This window comes from Rhinatrema bivittatum, chromosome 6, assembly GCF_901001135.1.
Source record: "Rhinatrema bivittatum chromosome 6, aRhiBiv1.1, whole genome shotgun sequence".
NCBI lineage: Eukaryota > Metazoa > Chordata > Amphibia > Gymnophiona > Rhinatrematidae > Rhinatrema > Rhinatrema bivittatum.
The window spans coordinates 113,285,446-113,300,413 of NC_042620.1; the positions used below are offsets into that span (position 1 = coordinate 113,285,446).

Sequence of the window (14,968 nt, forward strand, 5' to 3'; positions counted from 1 at the left end):
TTAACTTTTATGAGTAGAATGCATGTGGTTGGAGGAGGCTCCTTAGTATTTTATGTTGGGCTAGGACATCTCCTACATTGTAAAGGAAGAATCCATCTCTAAACAAATGGCTGTGTAGGGTCTAGATGTACCATAATTGTGCAGAGGCATTTACTTTTTTCGGAGCATTGAAGGTCCATTGGACCTCTGCCATCCACTGAAAATGGACTCTTTTCTGTAGGAGACCTATGATGGCCACCACTACATTTCAAAATCCTTCAGTGAATCTTCTGTAGAAATTTGCAAATCTTAGAAACTGTTGTATCCTTAACTTCTCTTGGCCTTAGCCATTCTGTAACTGCTGTGATCTTCCTAGGATCTATGAATAGCCCATCTGATCCAATAATGTGTCCTAAGTATTTGGTGGTCTATTTATCGAACACACATTTTTCCAGCTTGGCATACAGCTTCTGCATTCAGAGGCTGTTTAATATGAGGCTCACATGCTATTCATGTTCCATTGGTTCTATGGAAAAACTTGAATATCATCCAGTTAGATGACAACAAATTAGTCTACTTACATTTCTAAAACTGTCATTTAACAAAGTGCTCGAACATGGTGTATGAACTGTGGAAATCAAAGGGCATGACACAATCCTCAACATGCCTATACTGTGTTCTAAAGACCATCTTCTACTTGTCTCCATTTCTAATCTACATTGTTAGGAATTGTGGACCCTTGGCCCGAGGTGGGGTTGTTGCTACCTGAGGGGTTGGGCCCCACAGGTCCCCACCGTCGGGAGGCGAGACTGGCCGGGAACAGAGGCGAGTTGGAGCCTTCACCTGTGCCGACGTTTGTTCCCCGCAGGTTGAGCCCTTGGCTGCTGGGGCCGGCAGGACTTAGGAGCGCCCCTGTGTGGCTGGTCCCAGAGAGGGTAGGCGAGTGAGTGCAGAGAGTGTCAGAGAGATCAGGCACAGTTCGAGACAGGAGCACTCTCGGAGGGAGGAGGAGAAAAAGTCCCAGGGAATGCAGGGCCACTGCAGCTCTGAAGGGAATAGAGCAGAACCACATGGGAGTGGCCTTGAGGAGAGGAGATGCAATGTGGAGGCACAAACTGTAGTACACTGGATAAGGGCTAGAGCGGGGAGCCCGCTGTAGCAGGTGCCTGGAGAGTAGCAGCACAGGGGCTTCTGCCTGGGACACGGCAAGCTGGTGTAAGACCTTCTGTAGTAGTAGCACAGAGGGGTACCCCAAGGAGCAAGGCGCCGAGACACAGTCTGGTGGAGTACTATATTAGCCAACTCTTGAAGAGAAAAGGCACTGTAGCAAAAGTCCTCAAGGAGTAGTGCCGTGGGGGTCCCAAGGAGCAGCGGGCACTGCGGTTGGGACTCACAAGTAGAGTAGCGCTGAGCCTGGCCCTGATGAGTAGGAAGCGCTGAGAGAGAGAGTCCAGGGTAAGTTGCGCTGAGCCAGGACCCGCGGAGTGGGAGACGCTGAGAGAGAGTCCGGGTAAGATTGCACTGAGCCTGGCTCTGAGGAGTGGGAAGCACTGAGAGTCCTGATGGAGTAGCGCTAAGCCAGCACCCGTGGAGCAGGAGGCGCTGATAGAGAGTCCAGGTAAGGTTGTGCTGGGCCTGGTCCCGAGGAGCGGGAAGTGCAGAGGCAGAGTCCTGGTAAGGTTGTGCTGAGCCTGGCCCCGAAGAGCGGGGAGCGCTGAGAGAGAGTCCAGATGAAGTAGTGCTGAGCCAGGGCCCACGGAGCGGGAAGTGCTGCAGCAGGAAACCGAAAGGAGAAGTGCAAAGATCCAATGGCAGGAACAACTGGTCCGAGGAGAGAAAAAGGTACCAAAAGGAACCAAGGAACTCGTTGCCAAGTCGATTAGTTGTGGCTGGAGGTGAGGCTTAAATATCCCGGGTCAGTGATGTCATCAGCCGGGGACGAACCTGGAGTTCCCACCATTTGCTCTTTAAAGGAAGGACAGTTAGCGCGCACACGCATGTGCGCCTAGAGAGGCCCAGGATTGGAACGCTGGTCGGTGGCATCCTGGCCACCACGTGGCGTGCAGGGAGCCAGGAGGAATGCAGCGGTTGTGACTGGCCACTGCTGCAAGAGTACCGGAGGTAGAGAGCCAGGCATGACATGACATGAGTTGAGCCTGCTGCGGACTGCCGCGGCCGGTGGTCATAACATAGATGAGATTGTAGGCACCTTGGAAATCTAGTTTCTTGGAAATATTTGAACGAAGAGTTAAAGGGGAACTTAGGGAAGACAAGTCCATAGTGAAAAAAAAACAGGATTTGAGAAAATGTTCTTGCCAGAAATGGTATTTAATGGTGATGATTTGGAAGAATTGAAACAAATCACGGTGAATCTGGATGATGTAATAGGGCAAACTGAAAACTAAAGAGTAACACATCGCCTGGACTAGATGGCTTGCACCCCAGAGTTTGGAAATAACTAAAAAATGAAATTGCAGATCTATTACTAGTAATTAATAACCTATCATTAAATCTATTGTACCTGAAGATTGGAGGGTAGCCAATGTAACATCAATCTGACTTCAATACTGGGAAAAATCATAGAAACTATTCTAAAGATCAAAATCACAGAACATATAGAAAGACATGGTTTAATGGGTCACAGCATGGATTTGCACAAAAGAATTCTTGCTTCAACAGTCTGCTACATTTATTGAAGGAGTTAATAAAAATGAGGATAATAGTGAGCTGGTGGATTTGGATTTTCAGAAGGTGTTTGACAAAGTCCTTCCTTCATAAGAGACTTCTGAGAATATTAAAATGTCATGGGATAGGAGGCAATATCCTTCGGTGGACTGCAAACTAGTTAAAAGATAGGAAACAGAGAATAGAACTAAATGGTTAGTTTTCCCAGTGGACCATGTAAGTTTGGAGTGCTTCAGGGATTTGTACTGGGATGAAATGATTTTTAATATATTTATAAATGATCTAGAAAAGGGAACAGCAAGTGAGGTGATCAGATTTGCAGACACAAAATTATTCTGAGTTCTTAAATCAAAATCAAATTATGAGAAAGTGCAGGAGGACCTTGCGACTGGGCATCCAAATGGCCGATAAAATGTAATGCGGACAAGTGGAAAGTGATGCACCTAAAGAAAAGTAACCCCTGTTGTAATTACACAATATTAATTCCAAATTCCAGGAAAAGGATCTAGGCATCATTATGGACAATATTTTGAAATCCTTGGCTCAGCGTGTGGCGGTGGTCAAAAAAACAATGTGAGGAATTAATAGGAAAGGAATGGAGAATAAATTGGAGAATGTCATAATGTTTCTATCACTCCATGGTGAGACTTCACCTAGAGTAATGTCTGCAATTTTGGTTTCTGCATCTCAAAAAAATATATAGGTGAACTGGAAAAGAGAAAGAGAAAGGTGGCCAAAGAAAGGCTATTAAGAAAGGCTAAAAAAGGTTGGGGCTGTTCAGCTTAGAGAAGAGACAGCTGAAATGGGGAGTTGATAAACATCTATAAAATTATGAGTGGAACAGAATGGGTAAATGTGAATCGGTTATTTATGCTTTGAAAAAATACAAAGACTAGAGGACACTCCATGAAGTTAGTAAGTAGTACATTTAAAACAAATCAGAGAAAATTATTTTTCACTTGGTACATAATTAAGTTCTGGAATTCGTTGCTGGAGGATGTGGTAAAAGCAGTTAGCATAGCTGAGTTTAAAAAAAGTTTAGGCAAGTTCCTGAAGGAAAAGACCATAAACTGTTATTAACCAAGTAGACTTGGGGAAAACCACTATGTATCCCTGGGCATTAGCAGCAGGGAATCTATCTACTGTTTGGGATCTTGCCAGATACTTGTAACCTATATTGGCCACTGTTGGAAATAGGACACTGGGCTTGATGGACCTTCGGTCTGACCCAGTATGGCAGTTCTTTTGTTCTTACGATGAGGGTATCTATTCTGAACAATTATGGCATTTAGAATCAGGATCCTATGCCCATTAGTTGTGTCCCAGCTCTTTGTCTTAGCTGAGACTGTTCATTTTCCAGTGGCAGGCCTTTCTTGTTTTGGGATCCGAGTAGTGAATACCCTTCCCATCAACAATATAAACATAATCCTTCTTGGCATCATCTATGCATTTCTTTGGTAGGTAATCCTTTCTGGATACCATCAACTAACAGGGAAGGGTCTCTGCTATTCTAGAAGTTAGGTTATTTGCTCCCTGACCAGGGGACATGTGATCCTTTTTGAGTTTGTGTTCTGCAAGGTCACAATTAATACAGATGCATAAGCTGATCAGAGATTGAAGATCATCAGGAAATTTCATCCAAGAAAATTCATCTTTTATATGACTGGTCAACTTTTCCATGAAATGTGAATGCAATGCCAGTTCCCTCCAGCAAGATATGCTGCACATCTATGAAACTTAGCTATATAGTTAGCTCCTCTCTGTTGCCCTTGTTTCAGGTTTACCTAGTTTGTATCCTAGCTAGTTCTCCAAAGGACTGGGATATGGCTGCTATAAATTATTCTCACTTATCAAAAATGGGTCTGGTTTCCATTAAGAGCACGGCTCAGATGTGGGCATCTTTAGTTAGCAGGCTGATAATGAGACCCCAGCTTTAATTAATCTGTTTTGTAGGTTGAGAGCTGCAGCATAAATAGGAAGCAATACTGAGTCAGGAATTCTCTGAACATTTTCCAGATGCTCTCAGATTTGTCCGGGAGTGGCATCTGAGGCTGACTGGAGTGGCTCTGCCCTGACTGGAGTTGGACCCTTCTGAAGTGAAACCACCCGATGTTGAATGTGATGAAGCTGAGTCTTCATTATGGGGTCGATTTTAAAGGAAGCGCACATGGACACGACGATTTTATAGCATGCGCGCCAGATTTTAAAGTCCGTGTGGGCGGCCCGCAACTTGCGTGCAGGGGAGGGGGGATTTTACAAAGCAACAGGCAGCAACGCGAGTAGGGCTTCCCCAGTTCCCTCCCAGTCTGCTCCAATTAAGGAATTGAAGTAATCATCTGTGCACTGGCAGGCTGCCAGTGTGTGCTTCCCCAGAACAGCAGCTAATGGCGCTGTCCCGGCCCCCCCCCCCCCCCCCACCGCAATTTCCCTCCCTGCCCAGACCATGCCCCCCAGCCCGCCCCTTTGGAGAGGCCCGGCACTTCTGCGCATACTGGGGTTTACGTGCGTAGCCGGGCCTTTTGTAAAATGCGCAATGTGCGCAAGGCCCGGCCGTGCACTTAAACCCAAAATTTACGCACGTAGCCTTTTTAAACTCCAGGCTTATATGCATAGCAGAGACCAAGTCCTCTGTAAGGTCTGGTTGGCTGGCAGCCTTCATCTTGTCTGAGTTAGTTTTGGGTTGGTTGTAGGCAACTTCTTCAGAGAGGCCCCGTCACGGGCTCAGCATATATCTCAAGATAGCTCAATGGGTGTTATCATCCTGAGGAGCCGATGCAATAAAAAGCGCGGAAAGCGGGCGCTGAAAAGTCAGCGCCCGCTTTCTTAACGTGTGCTTGGCGCCCTCAAGGGGGGCGCCATGCTGTACCCAAATTAGGGGGTTGCGCAAGCAACCCTAGCGCCTCCTTGCTAACGCGACCCCGCCGCGGCTGCCGGTCATGAAAACCTATGACGGTAAACTCGGCATCAGTTTTCATAACCGGCCACTGCTGGGTTTAAGCGCATGGCTGGGCCTTGCGTGCACTGTGCGCATTTATCAGCGTCCGTTTTCATTACTGGCAGATGGCCAGTTATGAAAACCGATGCCGAGTTTACCGGCAGGCATTAATATCTGAGAGCAAAATGTGCGTCTGAGATGCACACCTTTTTTTTTTAATGCGGAGTGAATGAATAATAGCCTCATTCACATGCATGTGCATGTGATGAGCGCTATTGCATTCACTCCACGTTGGACATGCGTTAAATAGGCGCTTATCCCCCTATTGCATTAGGGGGTGGATTAGCGCCTATTTAACCCACGTCCGAGTGCTGGTTATACAGTGCACTCGCCTGAGCACACTGTATTACATCGGTCCCTAAGTGTCTTGAAAGATGCAAATCTTGGGACTGGGACAAGATGCAGGCCTGGAGCAGGAGTGATGCCTGAAACTGGAGCAGAATTGCAGGATTTGAAGCAGCACAGCAAAGAAGCATGGTCTAGAAACTGAAGTTCAGGTTCAAGGCACAGAGGGCCAAGCACAGGATCAGGAGTTCCAGGAAAATTTCCTAGACTACTCTTGTGTTAACAATGAGCTTGTGCCAGAGCCCTGCTTGAGAGCTCCAATCAATTTGGGTGGGTCCTGTGCTCGACCAATGGATCCCCTCCTGAGCGTGTCTTGTAAATAAAGTAAGAAGCTGAAGTGATTTGAGCACTCCAAAATAGTCTGTGACTCCATTAACAGGTATGCTAGCTCCCAGCCCCTTGGGTTGCAAGTTTAAGCCCTGTCAAACCTGACAGTATTATATAGTTTCAATGATAGCAAATGTATCCTAACCCCAAACTATCCATTCTTATTATTCCCTATAGGAAATGCAGGAGCATTAAGTTAAGAGGGGAGTAGATAAACATGTACATGTAAATATCAAAAAGTCCTCCTTTGTATTTCCCTGAAAAAGCAGTCTCCTGGGCAATTTTCAAAAGTCCATTTACACACATAAAACTGAGTTTTATGCATGTAAATGCTTTTGAAAATTCAGCCCATAATGAGCTGATCTATGAATTTTTCTAGGTATTTCCTCATCAGCTTTCAGCCCAGACAAATAAAACAATTTTCAAAAGCAAGGTGCCCATTTGTGTTACATTCACTTAAGTCACTAAAAGTATTTGTGGACATGGTGGCATGAAGTACATGCCTCAACACATGTCTATTATTTGTGTACATTTTTTAAATTGAAATGTATCAGGTGGATTTCCAAAGGAATAATGTATGTAAATGTAACATACTATCGTAGCAATCTTCAAAAACCATTTACCTGCATAAAGTGCACTTGTGCAGGAAACGCTATGGATAACTCAATGGCAGATATTATAGTAGTTTTCAAAAGCCCACTTCCATGAGTAAAGTGCATTTACACGTGTAAAACCCAATTTTAAGTGTGTAAATGCTTTTTAAAATCAGACCCTTATTGCTTAATTTCCAACCATATCTATGAAAGGTGCTTCCCCAACCCCCTGCAACGTTTTTATTTCTGTGTGACCAAACGTATATGCATTATGAAAGTAGGCACATATTTTCTAGTGGCTAAAAATTCACATAGCCAGATTTAGGGATATTAACTCTATTATTGCCCAAGTAAAAGGTGCCCAAGCCTTTGAAAATGTACCCCATATGTATACATTCATAGAGCTGCAGTGTCCTCCTTAGAAAAGTTACCCCATCTCCCCTCCCCTCTTGCTCTTCCCTCCATGTTCCTCTTCTCCCCCTCCATGCCTTACCTGTAATTGCATTCTTTTCTTCCATATCTCATTTCCCATATCTTCCCCATCTTTTCTCCATATCTCCCCCATGTTTTCTCTTCTCCACAACCCCCCCCCCCCATGTTCCGCCTCTCCTCCATGTTACTCCTTTTCACTTTATAACTCCCCCATATTCTTCCTCACTACCTTTGTTTCTCCTCTGACCCCCATATCTTTCCTTGGTTCCTATTCTCAAAGGAAGGGGAACAGTTCCCATGTCAGCTTCAGAGTTTCCAGCAGCTCACTAGAAACTTTTGCTGGTAAGGGGCTTGCTGCCTTCCTGGGAGTCAAGCAAAAACTATTGGCAAAGCATCCAGGAAGCACCACTAAATTTGTTTTTTTTTTCTCCTTTGCCTTATTTACATGGCATCTTGCAGTCATTAATTAGTATTGAACAATCATACAAAGTTAGAGAGCATACTGAAGGTCAGAGTAAATTATAGTAAACACATAGTAAATTACAAGGTAAACAGATGTGATGTTATCAGTTGGCATCTCTAAATATAAAAGCCCTAAGGCAGGAGAAGAATATCATGAGAAAGGGAATGCTAGAGTTGTAGCTATAGTTTGTTCCTTAGGAAAGGAAAATGAGCAAAATATAAAAAGAGATTGCACAAGTGTTTGGCATAACTAATGTAATCATTTTTTGGACTTGAGGGACTTGCAGTAGTTAGGATTGCAGCTATAAGTGAGCAATTCCAAATAAGGTGGGGAGAACATAAATATAGGACAGTTCTAATTTTTTAGTTTGGGTGCAATATTCGATGGGTAACAAGTGAGGCTGTTTTTTAACAAGGGAATGAGTTGGGCAATATGGCAATACACTTCACTAAAATTCTTGCTGCACAGTTAACACTGGTAAAGAAGACAAACTGGAGATAGCACAAAGAAGCAGTGAGTGAAAAAGAAGAGATAGGAAAAACAAAAAGAATCAATCTTGAATGGCTAGAATTTAAGGTGATATATTGAGATCCTAGCTAGAGGCCTTATACATGAAAAATTTTTCCCATGAATAGAAAATTCAGGTACCTGATATTCAAAAACTATGGAAAATTAATATTTACCATATAGGGGCATCTAAATTTAGGCCCCTAGATTTAGAAAATCTTAAAATGGGTGGGATTAGGTCAGTAGAACAAAGTTAGGAACTTGACGCTGACTTCCAGCAACAGCTGACATAAATGTGGGCACCTTAGTTTAAGGAACTTAAAATTAAAGTTAGGTGCCCATAGTCATCCCAAAATTAAGGTGCTTTAGATCGGTTGAAACTAGGTACTTAACTTAGGCACCTAATTTATGTGCTCGACCTTTTCTGAATATTAAGTTGCAGGCCTTTAAGACTACAGAAAGAGAAGGAGATTGATCTAACACAGTTTTAGGATAGAGGAGAAAAGGAAAAATTGAATATCATCAGCACAAAAGAAATGCCTGCAATGCATTCAGAAGATGATATGATTAGACAGAGAAAAGAGAGGACAAAAAAAAATAATTTGAGAAACGTCTACAGAAATAATAAAATAAAATATGAACCATTCACCAGTAACTGAAATAGTCTGGAGATATGGGGTGAAAAAGCAGGATAAACCTAATATCCAGGTTAAGATGGAAAGTAGTTTATAGTGCTAAAGACAGCCAAAAGATTTTGAAGAACAAGAATAAATAAGAGAGAACTGTGTTTAGTCAAGTTGATATTTAATATAAACACCAAAACAGTCTCAATGGAAAATAGTTTCCAGAAGCCCAAGTTTATAGAATTGGAAAAGAGAGTTTAAGTCCAGAAATTGGGAGAACTGTGGAGCCTTCTGCAAGATTTTAGATGTAGCTAAGAAGAAAAGTGATAAAAAGCTCCTTGACGAAGGAGATTTAATCAAACCTTTTGTTAACTGAGTGTACCATAGTTTTGAAAAGTACAAGAAGGACTTCACACCTTAGAAACTAACTGAAAATATAAGAAATAATAAAAAAGAAATGAGGAAACATGTATTCTCCTTGAGAGACAGAAAGATAGGAACCAGAAGAGAGCAAATGACCTTCAGTAATTTAACAAGAGAGGATCAATAGAAAGGGCCTGAGTAGGGAAATAAGGTGAAATTAAAAGTGAAGACTGGTGGAAACGGGAGACAGCATTGTAAAGAGATGTCATTATTGGACTGAGCGTAGTGGTCTAAAAAAAATGATTAAATATCCAGGACCCTTTTTCCTGTAAAGAACTTTGTACAATGAGCAGTTTGAAGGCTGCTGAGGACTGGTGCTGGCAGGAGACCAGATAATGAGTCAGATACTGAGTATGAAAGCTTACTAGGACTGTAAAAAAAAAAAAAAAAGAGTTCAGAATAGTAATTTTGGGTCAGTGGTGCATACAGTCAAGTGGCCAAGAGAACAAGAACTGAAAAATCAGGGGAAGAGGTATTTCGTTTTGGATTTCCTTTCTGCATTTGGGAGTATGTTATGCACAGATGGCTAATTAGGCATGACTGATTTGATTGGAATGGCAAAGGCTGGAAAACAAGTGACAGTAGTTGTAGAATTGTTATGTGACAGAATGAAAGAGATTAGATGGCAATACCCACAAAGTAGAATCTGTGTGTTGTGAAGATTATGCTTAGATTTACTTGATGAATTGACGGGAAGGGAAAAGATAGGAAAGACACAATGTCAGAGCTCATGAAGTGACCAGAAAATGGAGGAAATAGAAAGTGGACAACCTCAGAAGAAAATCAGGTCCAAGCAAAGAATCACGATGTGTGTGATCAGATTTTACGGATTACAGAAACGTTTATTCCACTCTTAAAGCAGAACGTAACAAAAATTGATACGTACGTGCATTCAGAATCACAAAATCAACAGAAGTGAGCATACTTTATACAACTGATAGTACAGTAAATTATAAAACAACCTTCAAATATCCAAAACTATTGAATATTAATTACTCATAATTCAAATAAAATCATAAATAAAAACCTACATACAACCTAATGAAATGATTCCCAGCATTCCTAGCCATAATACAATAATCCATTCTTAATGGCAAATAATTAATTCCAACTGTAAGGAATTCCATCTCTCACAGAAAATCTGCATAAAATCAAAGATTAAATGTCTATCTAAAAAGCCAAGTCTTTATTTAAAGGCAAGTGGATCTCTGGTGTTACGAGCTTTAATGAGCATGGACTTCCTTAAACTAGATACAGAGCAAGAAAACGCCCTGTAATGAGTATGGGCTCGCCTGGCTACTTTCAAAGATGGATCCTGCCTTATAGGGAGAACAATGGCGTGAACTTTCCATGTCTGAGCCTACATTACTGAACCTGATTCATGGAAATGAAATTTCACAGCACTCTCACAGTGCATGGAATTGTCCTCAAAGACATTCTTTAGCAACTACAAAGGTGGCGTGTGATGCGGTAATCATTTTCATCTTTTTCAATATGAAATCATTGGTCAAATTCATGATGTGCTGACCTGGAGATAAGATTGTACAGTATATATATATCATAGGCTTTTAAACGACACCTCATTTTAGAAAAATTGGGACAGTAGCTGTGAAGGAATTACCTGAAAAGGCTCTTAGATCATTTCATTAGAGGCTGAATTTTCAAAAGCATTTATACTCATGAAGAGGTAGATTTTAGAAGTCTTGAGCGCACAAAAACGGCCACAGAGGCACGTAAGTGGGCCGTGCGAGTGCTATGTGAATGTTTAATAGTCAGGAAGGGCACACGTACATTAATGTCTGATACTCTATATATGGACCATTGTAAGAGGGCACTTTGAATCGGGGTGAGTTTTCGGGAGGTGGGTTGGGGTTAGGGTGGTGTTATAGACACATTCAGACGTATTCATTGTAAAATTGACATCAGTCAACAATTTTAGACCTTATAAGTGATGAAAAGGAGTTGTTTTGCACACTGCAGTCTCTGCTAGCTGTATATATATATATATATATATATATATATACACACACACATACATATGTTGCTTACAAAATATGTATTGTACTGAACCTATTCATTCACTTTTACCCCTGCTAATTGACTGGCACAAATGAAATTGGACTTGTCTATTGTCTGTAGTTTTTGGGTGGGAAGTCTTGGTGAACTGGTGGGTGTTCAGGGTGAAGTGCTGGGGTCTGGGTGAACTGGAGACAGACTGGGTGAACTGGCAGAGGTATCGGTGAGCTGGTGACTTCAAGCATGTGCACAAGTATTTTCAAAACAGTATACTTACATACTTTATAAAATTCCTGCCTCCATCTATAAATCGGGGTTATTACACAAACTTGTTTAATTTGTTTTGCACATAAAATATTCGCACGTATGTTTATAAACTAGGTAGAAGAAGTAAGTGTTTTATTGCATTGAAAATATTTGCATGTACTGAAACATATGCGCGTACTTTCAGAGCAGGACTACATGGTACTTTAGAAACTATGCAGCTGCCACCACACTGTTTATAAAATACTAGCATCCACTTAAATGTCAAATGCTATACTAGAAATGAGTTTGAAATATAAGCTCCGTGTCCACTTTGGAAATTTGAGCTGAATCCTGCCTGTAGTTTCTATAACCCAGACTTTAGCCCTATGTAGTGACAGATTTATGTACAGTATTATTTAACAAAGTAATTAAGTTGCTATAGTAAAAACGCATTCCTTACCGAGTTTTTTATTTTTTCCTACTTACAAATATGGAAGAGTTATTCTAGTGTTAGGCTAGTGCTTGGCTCCATGCCAGTCACCAAGAATGTTAGCAGATTATTTTGAAATGTGCAACTTTAGCAATTTACTCCATAAGTAAGCAATAATGTTCTTTTCCTTAGTGTAAACATATGGGATTGACTAAATGAGATTGTTGACATAGTTCCACAGGCTGTAACATAGAATGAAAAGAGATTTTTTTTCTTACTTGATATGTATAAATATGCTTCATTTGTTTTTATAGTTCAGAAGAAGCCAAGGCACCACAAAAGAAGGTAAATAACATATATTTATCATCTAAAGTAGTGAATTATCCTGTGTAGATATTATCTTCTTAAGCAATTCATTGCCCTCAAACCGGATGGCTCAGTTGATTGGTACAAAACTGCAATCTGTTTGTTATTAGTCTGGATCTGAGTCCAGTCCATAGTAACTAAAAATCGGTAAAATAATTATTTGAAAACTATTTGTTGCCCTATGTGAAATAAATTGTTGCCCTCAGCCCAGTATAAAATCACTGTCACCATCACCAATGGCACAGCATTGTTAGGCAGTTTTAGCACAGAAGCCAAGAAATGATTGGACAAAGAGACTAAATTACCTTCTTATTACCTACTTTAATTTAATTTTTTATGTATGTTCTGCCTTTTGTGAATGCTCAGTCACTTCAAAGCAGATTACATTTGGGTACTGTAGGTATTTCCCTCTCCCCAGGACATATAAAAGTCTAAGATCCTGATTTACTAAGACTTATTCCCCGTTGTGTGTCTGTGGGAAAAAAAGCTTAGTAAATTAAATCTTAAGGGGCAGATTTTCAAAGGGTTACGCACGTAAGATACGCACGTAACCCCCGAAAAGCTGCCCCTTCCACCCCCTGCGCGCGCCGAGCCTACCTTGCATAGGCTCGGCGGCGCACACAAGCCCCGGGACGCACGTAAGTTCCGGGGCTTTCCTGGGGGGGGCGCGTGTCGGGGGCATGGCCGTGGCCTCTGGACCAGCACCTGGACCGGAACATGTCGCGCCGGCAGCTGGCCGGCGCACGCAAGTTACGCCTGCCTTGGGCAGGCGAACTTGTAAAATAAAGGTGGGGGGAAATTAGTTAGGGCTGGGGGGGGTGGGTTAGATATGGGAAGGGAGGGGAAGGTGGGGGGGAACGGAGGATGGCTGCGCGGCTTGGCGTGCGCAGGCTGCCGATTTTGCGCAGCCTTGCGCGCGCCGACCCTGTATTTTATAACATGCGCACGGTAGCGCTCACATGTTATAAAATCGGGAGTAGATTTGTTCGCGCCGGGTTGCGTGAACAACAAATCTACTCCCGCGCGCACCTTTTAAAATCTACCCCGAAATTTGTATCTGAGGTGGCAATGGAGAGTAAAGTGATTTGCTCAAGATGATAAGAAGTAGCAGGGGGGTTTGAACCCTGGATTCGCTGATTTGCCAGCTGTTATTCTAGCAACTGGGCTACTCCTCCATTCCGAGAGGCAGCTCCTCCAGAGCAATGTTAAGTCGCCTCGATAGGGCAGCTTGGTCAAACACCTCTATTGTCTGTGCTGCAGCTGTTGTATGAATAACTGGAGAAACTGGCTTTTTACTAGGGATGTGCAAAGGAACATTTTCATTTCAGTTTGTTTTTTTGTTTCAAGTGTTTTTGAAATTTGAGTTTTGATTTGGTTAAAGTTTAGTTAATTTCTTGAACCAAAATAAACATTAAACATTAAAAACAGAACAAAATAAACCGAAACAGAGCCTCCATGCTCTCCTCCCCCACTGCTGCCTAAAGTGACTGGGGCATCTCTGGACCCTTCTGCTTACCCCCATCTTCTCCTGCAGATAAGCCCATCAGGGCCTCCTAAGGCTGGACTGAGCCAAGATGGGGCCTCTCTAGTCCCCTCCCCCCACAGATGACCTGGGGTTAGGACCTCTCTCGTCTCCTTGGACTCAATTTACCCCTTTTGCGGGGATCTTTCATGCAGAAAGAGCGTTCCCCAGTTGCTCTTGCTCTGCCAGCTCCTGCCCCATAATGGCACTGGCAGGCTCTGAGAAAGGTGTCAGTGTTTTATGTTTGTAAAACAAAATGGTGCCAGCATCATACATCATACAACAAAATGGCACTGACCTCAGGGCTAGCCAACGCCATTGTGGAGTGGGAGCCAACAGGGCAAGAGCAACTGGGCATCACTCCTGCCCTTTTCTGTATAGAAGACCCTGACTCATGGAAGGGGTAAGTGGGAGGCCTCAGCCTTAGCTTATAATGAAGGAGTCTAGGGAGGCCCTAGCTCAGCTTCACTCAGCTTAGCCTAGGGAGGTTATGACCCCAGCCCCGTCCTATTTGCAGGGGAAAGGAAGGAACCGGGGAGGTCCTGCTCACAGTGGCCACAGGCCTGAGGCTGTCCCCCTTTTTTTGTAATGGATGGAAAATATCCAAAAGTGTTAAGATATTTTTGGGTAAGTTGATTTTCAGTTTTTTTCCCATTTGCAATGAACGAAAAAATTGACTTTTTTGTTATAAAAACACCATTTTGTTTTAAACTAATGCACATCCCTACAATTAATGGTGCTAATCTGGCATCTTTCATGAAAATTATAACCAAAGAAAAAGATATTTTCCAAAAGATTTTCACAAAATAAGGAGGTCCATATTCAAAGCCATTTAACTGGATAACTCTCCAGTTATCCAGATAAATGCTAACCGGCTAGATTTTAGCTGGATAAGCCATTATCTAGCTAAAATCTAGCCAGATAAAGAAGCATTCCGGAGTTCTGAGGCAGGATAAAGTTATCTGAGTAACTTAACTGATTTCCAGTTATAACCAGCTAACCAGGTCATTCATCAA

The 14,968-nt window shown here is 42.4% G+C and overlaps 1 protein-coding gene across 1 annotated transcript in view; it reads left to right on the forward strand.

Annotated features, from left to right (window-relative positions):
• RAPGEF4 (Rap guanine nucleotide exchange factor 4) overlaps nt 1-14,968 on the forward strand; it is a 464,996-nt gene that overhangs the window by 371,790 nt on the left and 78,238 nt on the right. Inside the window, exon 21 of the mRNA XM_029605798.1 lies at nt 12,379-12,409. Within this exon, the coding sequence (XP_029461658.1) occupies nt 12,379-12,409 (31 nt within the window). The remainder of the gene's footprint in view (nt 1-12,378; nt 12,410-14,968) is intronic.